Source organism: Amphiura filiformis, chromosome 6 (assembly GCF_039555335.1).
Source record: "Amphiura filiformis chromosome 6, Afil_fr2py, whole genome shotgun sequence".
Taxonomy (NCBI): Eukaryota; Metazoa; Echinodermata; class Ophiuroidea; order Amphilepidida; family Amphiuridae; genus Amphiura; species Amphiura filiformis.
In genome coordinates, this window is record NC_092633.1 from 743,445 (window position 1) to 761,312 (window position 17,868).

General features: G+C 38.2%; 2 protein-coding genes across 4 annotated transcripts in view; both read left to right on the top strand.

The window, feature by feature from the left end:
* Positions 1–12,671, top strand: part of LOC140154790 (density-regulated protein-like) — a 260,777-nt gene extending 248,106 nt beyond the window's left edge. Inside the window, exon 8 of the mRNA XM_072177364.1 lies at positions 12,654–12,671. The gene's annotated coding sequence lies outside the window, so the exon portion shown is untranslated. The remainder of the gene's footprint in view (positions 1–12,653) is intronic.
* Positions 1–17,868, top strand: part of LOC140154788 (phosphatidylinositol 3,4,5-trisphosphate 5-phosphatase 1-like) — a 107,043-nt gene that overhangs the window by 23,167 nt on the left and 66,008 nt on the right. Inside the window, exon 1 of one of the 3 annotated variants that reach the window (XM_072177362.1) lies at positions 9,019–9,194. The exons of the other annotated variants lie outside the window; for them this stretch is intronic. Within the exon in view, the coding sequence (XP_072033463.1) occupies positions 9,140–9,194 (55 nt within the window). The 5' untranslated portion in view covers positions 9,019–9,139. Of the gene's footprint in view, positions 1–9,018; positions 9,195–17,868 lie in introns of those variants that run through there. 3 annotated transcript variants of the gene reach the window in all.

Consider the following 17,868-nt stretch of genomic DNA (forward strand, 5'->3'; position numbering starts at 1 on the left):
TTTGACCATAATCGCCTTCGATAGACCCCTCGTGTCATACTCTGGTAGGGACAGGTACGTTACTTTCATATTAGTGTCAAAATGGTGCTTCAATTGAGCCTTTATTTTGATTTTTTTTCAAATATTCACCCCCCTTGATACCCCCTGCGTATAAAGAAGTGTCCGTTTTGGCTTCTGTTTTTGACACCTGTACACTTTAAAGCAATGACAAAACAAAAATGATCCCCGAAATGGCTTCAATTAGGCCTAGGCCTTTATTTTGATCAAGTGTTCAATTCTGAGTGGACACCCCCCCCTCCTCAGACCATCAGACAACCCTCTGCGCGCGCGTGGACACCACCCCCTCCTCAGACCATCAGACAACCCTCTGCGGCGCGCGACCTATAAACCCAGACGCAGTACGTGTCACGGTGCGTGACTCGCCACTAATGACCTGAGCCGTAAGGTTGTTGACCTCAACGGCCTAGCAACGGACCATTTTTTTTGTTATTTCCATAGTGATTGAATAGTTTTGCAAAAATGAACCTCAGATGGTTTAATGGCAATATGTACCCGATCAATGTACGAATAAATCAGAGCTGAAAGTGAAATCATCTCTGAGTCTATTCGCGAACAAGATTTAGCGACTTCCTTTTATTTATATAGATTGTTGAAGGGAACTTCTGCACAATAAAATAACTGATTGGTATAGCAAAGTGACATAAAAATTGCCATCAGAGTGGCAAGTGGCATGACACCATACAACATTACCTAAAACTTACAACTGGTTCTTTTCCACATAGGTTGCATGATAAACACTAGAGAAAAGTAGCCAGTCTTGGAGGGTGCAGCTACAGACCCTATAGATGAGTTGACTTCTGACATCATTGCCTGGCAGTATGCGCATGCATCATATTTTGTTCAGGGCCTGTGCCCGCATCACAATAAGAATATTAACAGTGTAGTGGTTGAATGCAGTTCGCTCAATCATATGGCTATACCAGTCCCTTGCCTTTGTTGATAAACATTGAGGTCAATTGAAGAATGTGGTGCAGCCTGCAGGACAGTGCTGTAAAAGTATTTATGTGTATGTAAGAGAATGAAAAGTTTGGCTTATTTTGCTACAATTGGATTCAGGCACAAAATGTATCACTGCCTGGTGATCACCATGTAAAGTGTGTGTGAATATAATACAATACAATAAACAGAATTTATATAGCACCTTAGCATAAGTATGAACAAAGCGCTTTACAATGATCACAAATTACAACTTACACTACATCTTAGGCTACAATAAAATGTACAACTTAATTAAAAATAAAAAACTTAGTTTGGAAACAAATGGGTTTTCAGATTAGATTTAAAAGTGGCCAGACTAGGTGAAGTACAAAGTTTTACAGGTAATTGGTTCCAGAGAGCTGGCACAGAATTGCAGAAGGCATTATCCCCATATGTTGTGTGAGTTCTATTACATTCAAGCAGACTGCCATCAGCATGTGATCGTAGGAACATACCATCAGAAAATGTGTGAGATTTTAGGAGATTTTGTATGTACAGTGGTGTTGTTTCATGTCTACTTTTATAAGAGAATGTGAGTAGTTTGTAGGTAATATGCTCATTTACTGGAAGCCAGTGAAGCTCTTTCAGCAATAGTAGCAAAATAAACCAAACTTTATGTCCTATTATAACAATACGCTCGGCAAAATGGAGCACTTACTGATGAGGCAATTACTATTTACTTAAGGGGGTACTACACCCCTGGCAAATTTTGTGCCTATTTTTGCATTTTTCTCAAAAATGATAGCGTATTGGTGATAAGTAAGATATGTATATTATAGGGGCAAGGAATACAACTACTGCACTGTAAATTTTATTTCAGCACAGACAACAGTTGTGGAGTTACAGTCAAAAATGAGGGAAAACCAATATTTGATCAATAAATCAATAACTACTTGCCTTGAGTTGCTGAATTTACAGTGCAGTAGTTGTAGTCCTTGCCCCTATAATATACATATCTTACTTGTCACCAACGCTATAATTTTTGGAGAAAAATGCAAAAATAGGCACAAAATTTGCCAGGGGTGTAGTACCCCCTTAAGGCTAAAAAGAGCATGAAGTAGTTTAGTTTTTGTTATGATTAGTATGAAAATAACTGCTGGTGGAAATTGACCTTGTGGTTGGCTGTACCAAGTGTCCTGAGTAAGACACAGGGTGCGGAAGGCTTGTTTCCTGTCCACTTCTGAAAGGAAATGAATGAAGCTAACAAAATATTAGTTATTCTTGCTAAATAATTCAACACTAACTCTGTCATAAACTGACCAAATACACAATCCCATAAGTCATTATGTTACATGGAAATCATGCAACTCTGTGGCATGGGTGTCAATCTACGGAGGACAGGGGGATGTGTCCCCCATCTATTCCCCCTTTGGCACAATGAGATATTTTTTGTTTTTTTCAGCCACTTTTTGACAATTCAAGTCAATAGTCCCCCCCCCCCTCCCACCCACATTTCAAGACTGATTGACGGTAATGCTCAGTGGTGTGGTGCTATTCAAGATCATAATTGGTGCTTGTGGCAGATAGATAGATTTTATTTGGCAATTCAAAAACATTATACAATACACCAGAACAGAATATACATAAAAATTGGGGTCCTTTATAGAATAAAACATTAATTACATAAAAACTTGCACTTTTGGTAAAACAACTGCATATAATAAAACTGCATAATTATGATAAAACAGATTCAAATCAATATAAGAAGTGGCTTTTAACTGCTTTTTTAAACTGTGAATGAGTTGTGGATTTTTTAACATCAAATTCCATTTCTGTGCATTGGGCAAAAAAGAATAATACTCTTTCATTGAAAAAATTTAGTGTTTATTTTTCTGATGTTGCAAGTGGAAACTGCAATTAACTGAGGGTGGGGCGGCTGAGTGGTTACGGTATTAACCTGTTGGCCAGGAGAACACAATCTGTGTGGGTTCGAGCCTTGGGCTTGCTTTGGTGAGATTCTCTTCCTCTGCCAAAATGTTCCTATTGGGTCAGGAATCCTACAGTTATGTTCAGTTACTCTGTAAACTATTGTTGAATTTTTTATCACCCATACACTGCTTAGCATGTGCAGATATAGGTAGTGTATGTGCAACATCTCATGGTTCGGAAGTCATGTCAAGCTGTTGGGGCTGTGTATTAGAGGAGTCATCCCTCTGCACGTTAAATGTCAGAGCTATTCGGAAAGAGAAGTGGGACCATCCCCGGTTCTGATATCTGCCGTCAATCCTAGGTTCCAGGATCATGCATTAAACTGTGCACTATAATACTCAAATATCAAGGCACAGCAGCGTTTACCCTTAAGCAATGACAATTATTTAGCACATTGAATTCTGGGATCAAAAAAGTGAAACTAGTTATTTCCTCTATTTTGTCATAATGAAACCTGCTTGTTGTTAAATATAATCAATGACAAAACTTTAGTTTCTACATTTCTACATTTTTAAGAATAAATCGATTTTGTTTTTATTCATTCGTTAATTTTCAAATCGGCATCGAAAACATTAAAAAACCAGGCCATGCCTACGCATTACCTGTCACATGTAAGCGTATACAAGCGCCCTTGTGCTCATGTAGGTTCACAAAGCGCTCACCAGTACACACATTACGCAAAGCACAACTAGTGCAAGTGCTGCGCCCCAACAGCTGCATGATGACCCGTAATATTATTATAAACTGGGTCATCATAAATAAAAGGCAGGTGTCTCCCGAAAACCTCAATTTGAAAATGTCTATTAACATGTGTGTACCATAACAAAATATAGGCATTGTGAACATTGGATTATTTCTCATTTTGTAGATATACTTACAAGTGCAGAACTCTTGTAGGTAGACCTATATTTTAGCAAAATGTTGTTGGATTGTCACGCTTCTATTTTATCTCTGTTAAAGAGGAAGCCCCGCCAGGCAGTTCTTCTGGGATGAACCAAACCTGCCTGGTTATCAATTAATCAGTGACAAGGTTATCTCTGATTTGACAGGTGCAATTTGATGCAATAACATTAAAACATCAATTAGCACATTTCAAAACAGATATAAACTTGTCACTGATTAATTTGATAACCAGCAGGTTTGGTTCACCCCAGAAGAACTGCTCTGGCAGGGCTTCCCGAGATTTTGAGCTTGTATTTGTCAGGATATTTGTGTACCCAGTACCCATGAAGAGCATTTTAATATGATTTGGTTGGACATTTATTATGTATTTGGTTTAAAGGTTTGAAAGAAATATACAATTTCTGCTAAACAAAACCAAATTTTACTCACTATTTTGACGTTTTCACTTTTCATAGATGAAAAGCATCATCAGAATATTGATTGATGATCTCAAGGAGTGTAACACAAATATAAGACGCATCAAGGAGTCCATTTTAATTTGGAGAAGATGACCCAACATCATGAATAGGGACGATGGGGCCCACCATCTAAGTCACATATATGATCCTCTACAAATCTACACCCTCTGTGGTCAGAATTCATCCAACCGGAAGATATGATCATCAATCAATATTGACTGATGATGCTTTTCGTCCATGAAAAGCGAAACCGTCCAACTAGTGAATAAAATTTGCTTTTGTTTAAAAGAAATTTGTATGTATTTATCTTCAAACCTGATGAATCTATTCAGTGATATTTAAAATGGGTATATAGGTCTACCCAGTATAACTATCATAACAGTAGGCCATTTAGCACAAATTAGCACTCACAGTGTATATGATCATGGTGCTTGTATACTGGTGTTTAGGTCTACCCAGTATAACTATCATAACAGTAGGTCATTTAGCACATATACTCACAGTGTATATGATCATGGTGCTTGTACATTTGTATACTGTTGGTTGTTTCAATAACAATTCCGGCAAGGAGTGTAACACAAATATAAGACGCATCAAGGAGTCCATTTTAATTTGGAGAAGATGACCCAACATCATGAATAGGGACGATGGGGCCCACCATCTAAGTCACGTATATGATCCTCTACAAATCTACACCCTCTGTGGTCGGAATTCTTCCAACCGGAAGATGTGATCATCAATCAATATTGACTGATGATGCTTTTCGTCCATGAAAAACGAAACCGTCCAACTAGTGAGTAAAATTTGGTTTTGTTTAAAAGAAATTTGTATGTATTTATCTTCAAACCTGATGAATCTATTCAGTGATGTTTGAAATGGGTATATATAGGTCTACCCAGTATAACTATCATAACAGTAGGCCATTTAGCACAAATTAGCACTCACAGTGTATATGATCATGGTGCTTGTATACTGGTGTTTGTTTCAATTACATAACAATGAACTATTATCAGACTGGACAAAGTCACAGTGCTGCTTTTCTTGGAACTTTAATAGTTGTACATTGCTCTTCTAATCAGTTAATAACTTCCTACTAATTAAGACTAATTAAAACAAAGCCTATTTCAATAGGCTTTACTATAACTACATGCTATTGCATGTAAAGCTAAGCTATTACTAAACTCAACCCAGAAAGTATCGAAACGATTATAGATGGTCAGATATATCGGGAATTGAAATATATAGCAAAAACTTATTTAATGTATATAAAGCGCAGCTTTCTCATGCGCATTTTGATACCTCTTTTGTTGCTCTACGATATCATTTGGTCGAGTTATGGGCGCTTGAGTGGCTTCAAGTCGGATTTTGAAAGTTGCACTTAGCTCCTATTCAAGCCAAATGCGTTCGTCGGTACACACACACTAAACTTAGCTCATAAACTCTTTCTGCTGACATCTCAATACTTGGTGTGCCCACCATCACTGTCTATCAATGGTCATTTATTGGTCACAGTACAACGCATTTGGCTTGAATAGGAGCTAAGTGCAACTTTCAAAATCCGACTTGAAGCCACTTAAGCGCCCATAACTCGACCAAATGATATCGTAGAGCAACAAAAGAGGTATCAAAATGCGCAGGAGAAAGCTGCGCTTTATATACATTAAATAGGTTTTTGCTATATATCTCAGTTCCCAATACATCTGACCATCTATAATCGTTTCGATACTTTCTGGGTTGAGTTTACATGTATATACAGGTATTTCTAGGGAGGTTAGTTTGATGGCATTGTTAAGGTGGTACTACACCCCTTGATAAATTTGTGACTATTTTTGCATTTTTCTCAAAAAATAATAACACACTGGATCAAAAGTTATGTACATGTATATTATATGGGCAAGGAATCCAGTTACTAGACTGGAATTTCAGTGACTCAAGACAAGCGGTACATTATTTATGATAAGAAAAGAGGTACCGCTAGAATGTATCTCATTTCTTAATATATATAATCAACCACTTGTCTAAATTTCTCCGTAGTCCACTTGCCCATTTTGCATACTCTGGCTATTACATTTAAGCATAAAACTCTGATTTATATTGATTTGTGTGCAACTGATAGATTTTCACATATGTATCTGATCTTTTCAGTCACCGCACTCCCTCTGTTTGTTAGCTTCCCAAGTGGACTACTGACTTTGCCTTGCGGTTAAGATTTTTAACACGGGACTCTATGGCCATGATGTAATGCATCTTTAAATGGATCTGCCTTGTGATTGGTCGCCCATATCTCGCTATGGTTTAAATCTTCCGGGCCAGCGCCATTACCATTAACTACACCGCACACAACTATCTGTGGTATTTATGGCGCTTTTGTGTTGACGCTGAAAGTTAATCTCTCATCAAACATCTAGCGCGTCTTGTACTATACCATTAGTACTTGTGGTTAATGGACTGATAAACAAGTGTGCTTGACAGTGTGTTTTTAGAGAGCAAAGTCCCGGGGTAAAGTTCTGCTTAAAATTCAAAGTCCATAGTCAGATTTTCGGGGTTCGCTATCAATAAACTGGCAGATTCCAAAATCAGAATTGTTCAGTATTAAAGTGAGCCATTATAATTATGCAAGATAATGTTGCATTCAATTACTTTTATTGTCACTAATCATCTGATATTTTTAACTCTTTATGACCATTTTACTATTGAATACTTTAATTTGATTAAACATCTGTATAATTTTGAGTTCAACAAAATGGGTTCATCATGAATAATAATAACATATTTTTAATAAAATTTGACTATGGCATAGTCTACCACTTGTCTTGAATCACTGAAATTTCAGTGCAGTCCTTGCCCCTATAATATACATTACCAGTGTGTAGTTATTTTTTGAGAAAAATACAAAATTAGTCACAAAATTTATCAGGGGGTGTAGTACAACCTTAAGTTGACTTCATTACCTTGTTGCCCCTCCACACACACATACACATATATGTGGGGCTTATGTAATCATCCAAATGGTTGCCTGGTTGTTTACCTGGTTGCTTGTTTGGCTAGCTGTCCAGGTGGAAGCAAATTCATTAATCCACTGTGCAGCTCCAACACAACTTCTGATGTGCTGTATAGTTTTGTGTCATGTTATTTGCATATTTATGAATATTGATGAGTTTACTTGCATATTTTGCCTACATTTTCATTAATCTGCACTGCAGCTGAAATGCAATAAATGATCAATTTCTAACTCGCTATTGTGATAGTATATGGTGGCAGATGTGCTGTTATAAATGCAATGAATGGTCAACTTTTAATTTGGTATTGTGATAATATTTGGTGGCCAGATGTGCTGTATAGTTTTGTTTTGTGTCGTGTTATTTGCATATTTATGAATATTAATGAGCTTATTTGCATATTATTTGTATTTGCAAACCAAATATGTTATTTACACACTCTTGTGTGGGGGCCACCTTAATTATGAACCACGTAATTCTTGTTATCATGTAGAAGAACTTGATCTAATTGATGGCAGAACACGCAGAAGAAACTTAATTAGATATGGATAGTGATTTGTCAAACAACACAGACCCTTGATTATGGTTGCCTTATTTACAGCCTCACTTGTGGCAGAAGGGGTTCATGGTTAAATTTAGATTTTGTATTTATTAGATTACTTCCACATTTGCCGTTGCACAGTTTATTATTATTTTAGCACATTTATGTTTAGGGACCGTTCACAAACACTTGTTAGGGGGCCCTGATGCAAAAATATTTCATCACAAACATTTTAGGCCCCCTTTTCCGACCTCAAAAATTTCAGGGCTCCCTCCCTTTTTTGACATGAAAATTATGGGTCTACCCTATAGAAAAGCATATAAACTCAATTTTTCCAGGAAAATTTGTGGTCAATTTTTTCAGGGCCCCCCTTAGGAGGGTCAAAACTTTTAAGGGTCTCCCCCCATTTTGCATCAGGCTCCCCCCTAACAAGTGTTTGTGAACGGTCCCTTAGTCACAATCTGGAATATGAGTGTTTTGGTAAATATATAAGAATTGTCCCTTTAAAAAATTTGTGGGTTTTCACTTTGGAAATTGTATATTAATTTTCTGTAACTATATAGCACAGCCTAAAGGGGATTTAACTCCCTTGCATATAGTTGCAGTAAAGCATGGCATAACATTAGCCCAGGCGGATGTGACATAGCCTAAGGGTATTATACGATTATATACTGGGGGATGACCTGAGAGTTCCCCTCCCTAAGGTCACACCTGCAATGAAAAGACACTTCAACAAAAGTGTCAAATTCTGCACCTTGTTTATTTTCACGCTCAACAGGTCTACTTTTATATAAACGCAAACTGTAACATTCAGGAAACATTCATTAACATGATTAATACATACTTGTCTGCTGCAAAAGAATAGGTAATTTTGGGGAATAGAACATTTGGGAAAATGATAGAGAAGTAGAAAATTGTAACATTTGAACGAGACAGAAATTTGATTTTTAACACTTTGCTAATACAGTTTTGATTGGTGTGATTATTGCAGCCCAGCCCTGGCTCAAAGAGCTGTCAGTCATCCATGTATACTTAGAAAGTGTTCTATATTGATAATATGGATGTAGTAGCTCATGCTCAGAGTGTGCGTACTGGGAAAGTTACATGTATGTCAAGGAATTCAACAGTCTGTACCTCAAGGTGAACTGGATGTACAGCTTCATAACAGTTTCCTGATGGCTGTACTTTGTTTGATGGGACATTGAAGGAGATACTCAGCGGGTGTGAGTGGACTATATGAATTTGTGTATACATACATTTCGCCTGATATCATGAGTTTTTATGTGGATTACGATTGGGCTGATTTTGACTGGAGGAGAAGCTTGGGTATGATTGTAAACCTTTTTGTATAAACTACATTTGTCTTGATAACATATAAGCATGGAATTCATTACCTGTGGACATAAAATCTGCTACGACCACATCCGTGTTCAAGTCTATGCTAAAGACTCATTTGTTTTCTTGAACTGTTTCTCTTGTTATTTGACTTTTTGTGTATATTTTTGTAAGCGCCATGGTATCTTGGTGAATGGCGCCATAAATGCCTGTAAATGTAAATGTAATATAGGCCTACGTCTTCTGTGAAGGGGTTCTAGATAAATGTATTATAATCTGAGACTCAATTGAAAAGACTTAGTTTGCATCTGATGTCATCTGTCTGTCAAACTCAGAAACAATATGTTGTGATGATTGGAATTTTTGAACGCAGCTGTAAAACAGAGTGCCCTATGGTTAATTTTAGCACCTTAAATCAAACACACAAACTGTCTCAAAAGTTAGGTCTTCGTCTTATAGGAAACTTTCTTTCCAAATGCACCATGTTAACAATGCCTAGAAAAGTTGCTTTTGCCTAATAAAAGTACCAACATTTTCACCATTTCCGGCGATTCCTTTCCTCCGATAAAGGCGCCAGATAAATGTAAATGGACCTTCCTTTTACATGCTATTATCCAATCACAGGTTGTGTGGAGTCGATTGTCAGACGCAAACTAGCATCTTTTTTTAGCTCCCAATTATAGTGATATTGATAACCAGATTTTTGTGAGGACCAATAATTGTAAGTGTCTGGATTCTACTATGTTTGTATGTCACTCATGGAGCGGGCAAAATGCATAACATACTCAAATCTGAGGCTATTGACGGATGTGTTGATACTACGCTTTACTCCGTACAGTATACTACAGGCTGTATGCATTGTAATGTACAAAAAGTGCTGGGTTTGGAATAGTAACCCCAGTTCGTGCATCTCTGGATTATTTCACCACACCTAACAAACTTTGACTTGTAAGTGTTCTGTGTGTAATTTTGTGTTGACAATGTGCGCCAAGCTCTACCTGCAGAATGGGCTATTCCAGATGAAATCCATATAGGGGTCGTGAATTTCAAATGGGGTTGCTTGAATGGGTGACTCAATTTGTAATCTACACTCCCTGTGTGAGAGATTAAGGTCATGTCCTCCATAGGGGTGTATGGATTTCAACTGGAATAGCCCAATAGTAATATACATCAAGCTTGAAGTTTGTTTGTTTGTTTAAACAGTTGCTCCGTGTGGAGACACGCTTGGGTCCTGATGGGGCCAGGCTCAAACAAAATGTAGATCACCAATGTTAGATTTCTGGTTTTTGCCAACAAGTAACTGTTCTTTGGCCCCCATGCTACACAATCCAATATGGCAAATTTACAATAGAATTATGCAAGGGGATCCTCTTAGTCTGAGCTCTTTTGGTTTGACTTTTTTTAGTGAGGACTGATCTTGAAACTGATACCAGTTCAAAGGGATTAGTACTTACAAGTGTATGGCTGATTTTGGTATATTTTTCAAGAGCAGAGTTTAATGTTAATTTGGTCCATTTTGTTGACACTTTCTACGCTTTCAGTCTTACTGAATTCGATTTGAGTTTGTCTTGCTGACTTTGATATCAAAATTTCACAGGGCTGTCAACTTTTTGGATGGAATTGCTTGGCGTGAGACACCGTCAAAGTGCTGTACCATTACGGAATTATTGTTTGCAGCCTACAATTGCTTATTTGAGCCAGGGTGTGCTTGAGAATCTAAAAGTGGGTGGATAGGGGGTTGGGTTTGCCGTGCACCTGTACATGCCAGCAGTATGCCCTTTATGAATGACCCATTGTGCTGCCATTCACAAAGGACATACAGACATACTACTGACTTGAACAGGTGCATGTGAAACAAAGAACATCAACGCAGTAGCCAGGAAATCTCGAAACTACCAAATTGTGATTTTACGCTCATTTTGTGGTAGCAGGTCACATATTAGCTATAAAACTTAATAAAACAAGAATGCATATTACATTTGGGATAATTACATGCAAGATTAAAGTCCTGTCTAATTCAATGTGTTGAGTCATGAAATGGGATCTGAAATCAAAACAAGAACTGTCTTTAAAAAAGACAACACACGAATGAAGATCATGCCTTAAAAAAATGATAAGTGCATGTAGTGTGAATAATTTGTTTTGTGTATGGAATAAATAACTGGGTTGGAAATCATTACTACCAAGGACATACTGCTAAATGCTGTGAAATTGTGCACGCTTATTGTCATCATGTTGCAAGCTGAATTTGTGATAAATATATTTATTTCCTAATTGTAACAAAAAGCTGAATGGAGATCACATCCACTAAGTTTGACCACAATTTAACAATCTAAATGATGTAAGCTTTCAGTTTGCACTAGAAAGTACAATGTATCTAGCTGTAATGAGAAATATATTCATGCGTTGTTAGGTTTTCTTACTATAGTCTATATCACTACCTCCATTCAGCAACACTATGAAATTCAGCGTGTGCTGTGTTGGCTTAGTGTTGTTTCTTGCGGGTACATATCGTCGGGTGTATTACATAATGACGGATGTTAAACTTCGCCAAAAAAAGTTTTTGAGTTAGACGCGATCAAAGAGTACGCCGATTTGTGATCAACCATAGCAGAACACTGTCAAGTAAAATCCTCCAAAAGTTGCTGTGTTTTAAAAAACTAGTATCTAAAGTATCTTGAAACATCTATCACATGAAGAATTGTTCGCTATTAAATCAGTAAAATGATTACAAAGTTATACGTCAGTATGTAAAAACGTGAAAACGTTGCACCCTAACATCCGTCACTATGTCTTGCGCCAATATCGCGCACGCTAATCTGGTCTCTCGTGTTGATCTATGGACATCTGTCACACATCCGTCACTATGTCTTGCGTATAAAAGTCGGATCAAGGAAGGACTTCGAAGCATCCGTCGGTTCTTTACGCTTATTATTAAACGCTTTTTTCATGATAAAACCGACTCGTCACGAGTGCCTACGACATACATGGCATATTGTATTTGAGCATTTACTCCTGATCTTTCTAGTACTCACTCTCATGATATAGCTAATCACACAAGCTGTAACTTCTTTTTACAAAACGCCAATGATTGTATTCAGTTTTTACCAATTTACACTGTATTATCTGTAAATTTGGAGCCGCCTCTAAACATATTTTGATCATCTTTCAATAACCTACTCATTAAAAAGGATCATATTTTCCCTTTTTTATTATTTAATCATCCCTTTTATAATGGCAAAGCTTTGAAATAATGTCTCTAAATAATTGTCGAATCAACTCGAACCATTAAAAAATTATTAAAAGTGATATTTTACTAAAATAATGATCCATTGAATATCTGCTCTACGTAAAAGTTTTCGGTTTATACCCAGTTATCAACATCCGTCAAGAAATTATGTAGGTTTCAATGAACAATATTGAATTACGTACGCTCAAGTTGAAAAATTATGTTTTTACATAGTGACGGATGTGACAGATACGCCATACAATTTAGTTGTTTTTCCGAGTAAACGGCGTTTTACATAGTGACGGATGTTTAGATACGCCACTATGTAAAACGTCGGGTAATGTAATATATCAACATCCGTCATTTGCATAATTAATTAACTAATTAATTATGCAAACTTGAGCTTCAAATCTTGGTAATATTATACTACTCACTATTTAAAATACATTGGCCAATTTTCATAAAAATGACAAAAATCAACATACATGTACGTCGCTATGTAATACACCCGACGATATGTGCCACTTTGATCGCACATGTGGAGTATATACATGCACCAAGTAACGTTAAGCGAACTCAGACCACACTGAACTTCAAAGCTAGTGCCGCTAACTGGAGGTAGATAAATAGACAAGATTCAGTACTTTGAGAGCCTTGAAATTTTTGGTACAAAAATTATATTAAGCAATATTTCTTTGAATTGGCTAACATATGAGTTAGATTGCATTACTCGGTCCTGGCAGGATCAGATTAATCATAGATTCAAGTTGGCTACATAAGCATGTTTGTGAGCCAAGTTTTTCTTTAAGAATAGAGGTCGTAAGTTCACAACCTTACAGAACATTACAATTACTTATTAATGACGTTGTTGTGCTATGTACATTCATGAGAATCCATCTAGCAGTGGGACCAAATTCAGGACATGCTAACACAATACTTTTGATTGTATTACAGTATTACTTCTAGCAGGAGTAATAAGACTTGGCTTGATGAGAATGTTTCTGAGCCAATTTTTCGTAGAATCAGAGGTCGCAACCTTACAGAGCATTTAAGTTATACTTCTATGATGTTGTGCCTATGTACATTCTACATTCTACAGGATTTTATGGGTAGACAACCTATGTACAGTTGTATCGCGCCCATCTTGTCCTCTTGAACCTAGAGGGTTGAGTGCAGATATCAGAACTGGGGATGATCCCCCTTCTCTTTCGAATAGCTCTGACACCTCAACGTGCACAGGGATGAATCCTCCTGAACACGGGACCAATGGCTTTACGTGACTTCCGAATCACGGACGTCGCACATACACTACCTATATCTGCACATGCTAAGCAGTGTATGGGGGTGAGAAGAAATTCTACAATTAAATTCTGTGATGTAAATGAACTCAATTGAAGGATTTCCGACCATAAAGGAACTTTTGGGAGGGAAGAGAATTGTTACCTAAGGCAAGCCCAAGGCTCGAACCCTCGTCGATCGTATCTCCCGGCCGGCAGCACAACGCCTTAACCGCTCTGCCATCTCGCCCTGTACCTTCCTTCTGTAGCAGGCTTCCTCATTAGATTTTCAGAAGTACCACATGATTGATTTTTTGAGCTGAGGTTCCACTGAGGTTCCACATCAAAGCAAGCAGAACATCTAACAGAATGGGGTTCAGAGTCCTGATCATGTTTATTGTAGAGTCAAAGGTTGCAACCTTACAAAGCATTGCAGTTATCCTTCTATGATATTGGTGAACTATCTGCCCCCATGAGAATGACCCGATCGAGCGCTCTTGAAGTGTGACCTAACAATCAAGTCTTAGACCTTTAGTAACTTGTAGGACCATCTGTCCTTGGCTAGACTGTTTCTGAGCCAAGTTTATTGTAGATTAAGAAGTCATCACCTATTGCATTTGCTTCCAAGATGTTGGTGTGCTTTGTATTCATGCTAGAAGCCCAGGTAGCAGGACAACCAAACAGGACTCCGGACAGCTTGAGAATGTTTCTGAGTTAAGTTTTCGAGAATCAGAGGTTGTAAGTTCATAACCTTACAGAGCATTGCAGTTACTTCTGTGATGTTGTTGTACTATGTGCCTTCAGCATAAAGTCCATGGTAGCATTGGGACCAAACAATACCAGGCTAACTTAATACTTATACGATTGTATTACTACTGGCAGGGGTATTAAGACTTGGCTAGATGTGGATATTTCTGATCCAAATTTATTGTAGACTCATAGGTCATAACCTTAAAAAGCATTACACTTACTTTTGGTACTGACTCAGATCTGTCTGATACTCTCTCTGAGATAGACACATAGAGCAGCATGAATCTCTCTGTCGTGCTCTCTGCTCACTCCGCGCTGGCTCTCGCAATATGCGCATGCTATTTAAGGAGCGTTTTGATCCATGATTTACAGAGCACTCTCTGGCACACTCTCAGACCACTTCTTATACTCCGGGGTCACTCACTAATTGACTTGCTACGCACCCGCGTCCAAGAAAAACGTCTAAAGGGTATGTTTTTCACAACACAGCGTCGTTGACGTCTTTTTGAAAAAGGGGTACTCTTTCAGAAGGCATCGCCATTTGGGGGTCCTTTTTCAGACGTTTAGGGTTAGTAATATTCTTGTTTGAGTGAGTTTGCACTATACTATGATAAAAATCACCATTTTTAATTGATTCTTATTACCTTTGTGCATGTTTTCTTTAGTATATATAGGTCTGCAACATTTAAAAGACACTTTGGGTATCAAATTAGCTCATTTTCTTGTTTACGCCACTTTAGGGTATAAATTAGATATTTCTCAGTTGACGACATTTAGGGTATGGTTTTTGCTTGTGCTACGCCATTTAGGGTAGGATTTTGCATGTGTTTCGCCATTAAGGGTGCATTTCAGAGGTGGTTGGACGCTGGTGGGTAGCACTTTTGTGACCCCCGGGCTTATACTTTGATGAGGAAGTCGCAGTCACAGTCTACAACTTTGAGCCAGGTCTATTCTAGCCCTGCCTTCTGACTGCTATTTCAGGTCAATCGTACAATGACTACCATTTTGTTTTCTCACCATGTGACCTGTTGAGTTCCATCAACTTTACTCGTACCTCTTCACTCCTCTTACCTTAATGCTTATGATGTTAGCCTAGGATATACTCCGATCAGTTCTTAATAGACGGGATTCGTAACATCGTGGATTGATATAGAATGGTGTACTCACAGCCGGGTGCAGCACCTACATGAACTGCGCTTTACGTATTGCATGACTGACACACACTGTTGTGAGACTTTATTTTCTAGTCTATAAAACAAAAACTAGGCATGGGAACGTTAAACTCATGTACCGTTAAACGCACACATGATCCGTTAAATGTTTAGCAATTGTGGTAAACGTGTAACACGCAAGTCATTTTCAACCTTCAATTTTCCATTTTTCAATGCTATTAAATCAACAGTTGAAAGTAACAAAATCTGAAGACGACCTTAATAATTTACATGAAACTTGCTCAAAACATTCATTATTTAACACTAATACGTCGAAATAATGCATAGTTTATGACATGTTTGGGCAGTTGACTTCGCAAATTTTACTGTTAGAAATTTAGGTTTTGTAAGGTGCACCGCGCCTATCGTATATTCATTATTTTATATCTTGCCGCCAGACAGGGCTGGATCAGTGTGTGCTAATACGTTAAACGCACGCATCACTGATGCGTTAAACGTGTAGGAAAATAAACGGAATAACCCATCCCTTACAAAAACCGAATAATTCTCGCCTATTACGAGCTGATCATAGTATAGTTGTAATGCTCTTCAGATACTGATATTGAGATGAGTCAAGTTGCGTTTTTACCTAGCTGGGGGGTTTACACCCCCCAGCTAGGTACTGTAATGCTCTCCGATTCTTCTTTCTTTACCTAGCTGGGGGGTTTTCAACCCCCCGAGCTAGGTACTGTTTTGCTATCCGATTCTTCTTTCTTTCTTCTTCTTCTTCTTCTTCTTCTTCTGGCAACAAACTTCAAAATGCTTCTCCTCCTACATGTTACACCCTACAATTACGTAACTTGCACATATGTATCGGCTATATCCAGTGCCCATAGGTTGCAAACATAATTGGGATCAAAGGTCATTAAAGGGCATTTTTGGTATATAACCAAATACCTTCAAAATGCTTCTTCTGCCACATATTACATAGCACAATGACGCCACTTACACATGTGCATCGGCTTTGCCCAGCGCCCATCATTTGCACACAGAATTGGGGTCAAAGGTCATTAAGGGGGTAAAATCTTGCAATTGCATTATCTGGACATCTATAAGGGGTATGGGGCTTAAACTCAGTGACAACAAATCTCATGACCAGGGGAATATTTTGCAGGCATCAGGTCAAAAGTCATGCAGAGGTTAAATTTTAGAAATGCATTTTCTGGACATCTGTAAGGGGTACGAGGTTCAAACTCGCTGAAAACAAAGTTAATGACCAAGGGAACATTTTGGAAAATTTTGCTGGGGTCAGGTCAAAGGTTATCTGGGGTCAAACCTTTTAATTTTATTTTCTGGACATCTGTAAGAAGTATGGGGCTCAAACTCAGTGACAACAAATCTCATGACCAGGGGAACATTTTGCAGGGGTCAGGTCAAAGGTCATGCAGAGGTCAAATTTTAGAAATGCATTTTCTGAACATCTGTAAGGGGTACGGGGCTTAATGCCAAGGGGAACATTTTGGAACACTTTGCAGGGGTTAGGTCAAAGGTCACCTGGGGCCAAATCTTAGAATTTCATTATCTGGACATCTGTAAGGAGTACGGGACTCAAACTCGGTGACAACAAACCTCATAACCAGGGGAACATATTTGGAACATTTTGCAGGGGTCAGATACCTCCACAACACCAACACGCCCAGCTAGGTTTGTGGTCTATGACCACCATTTGCCACTAGTTCTTTCTTTCTTCTTCTTCTGGCAACAAACTTCGAAATGCTTCTCCTCCTACATGTAACACCCTACAATTACGTAACTTGCACATATGTACCGCCTATATCCAGTGCCTATATGGTGCAAACAGAATTGGGATCAAAGGTCATTAAAGGGGCATTTTCGGTATATAACCAAATATCTTCAAAATGCTTCTTTTGCCACATATTACATAGCACAATGACGTCACTTACACATGTGCATCGGCTTTGCCCAGTGCCCATACCTTGCACACAGAATTGGGGTCAAAGGTCATTAAGGGGGGTAAAATCTTACAATTGCATTATCTGGACATCTGTAAGGAGTATGGGGCTCAAACTCGATACAATCAATCTCAAGAACAGGGGGACAATTTCCGGGGGGCAGGGCAAAGGGCATGCAGAGGTCAAATTTTAGAAACGCATTTCCTGGACATCTGTAAGGGGTACGGGGCTCAAACTTGGTGACAACAAACTTAATGATCAGGGGAACATGTTGGAACACTTTGC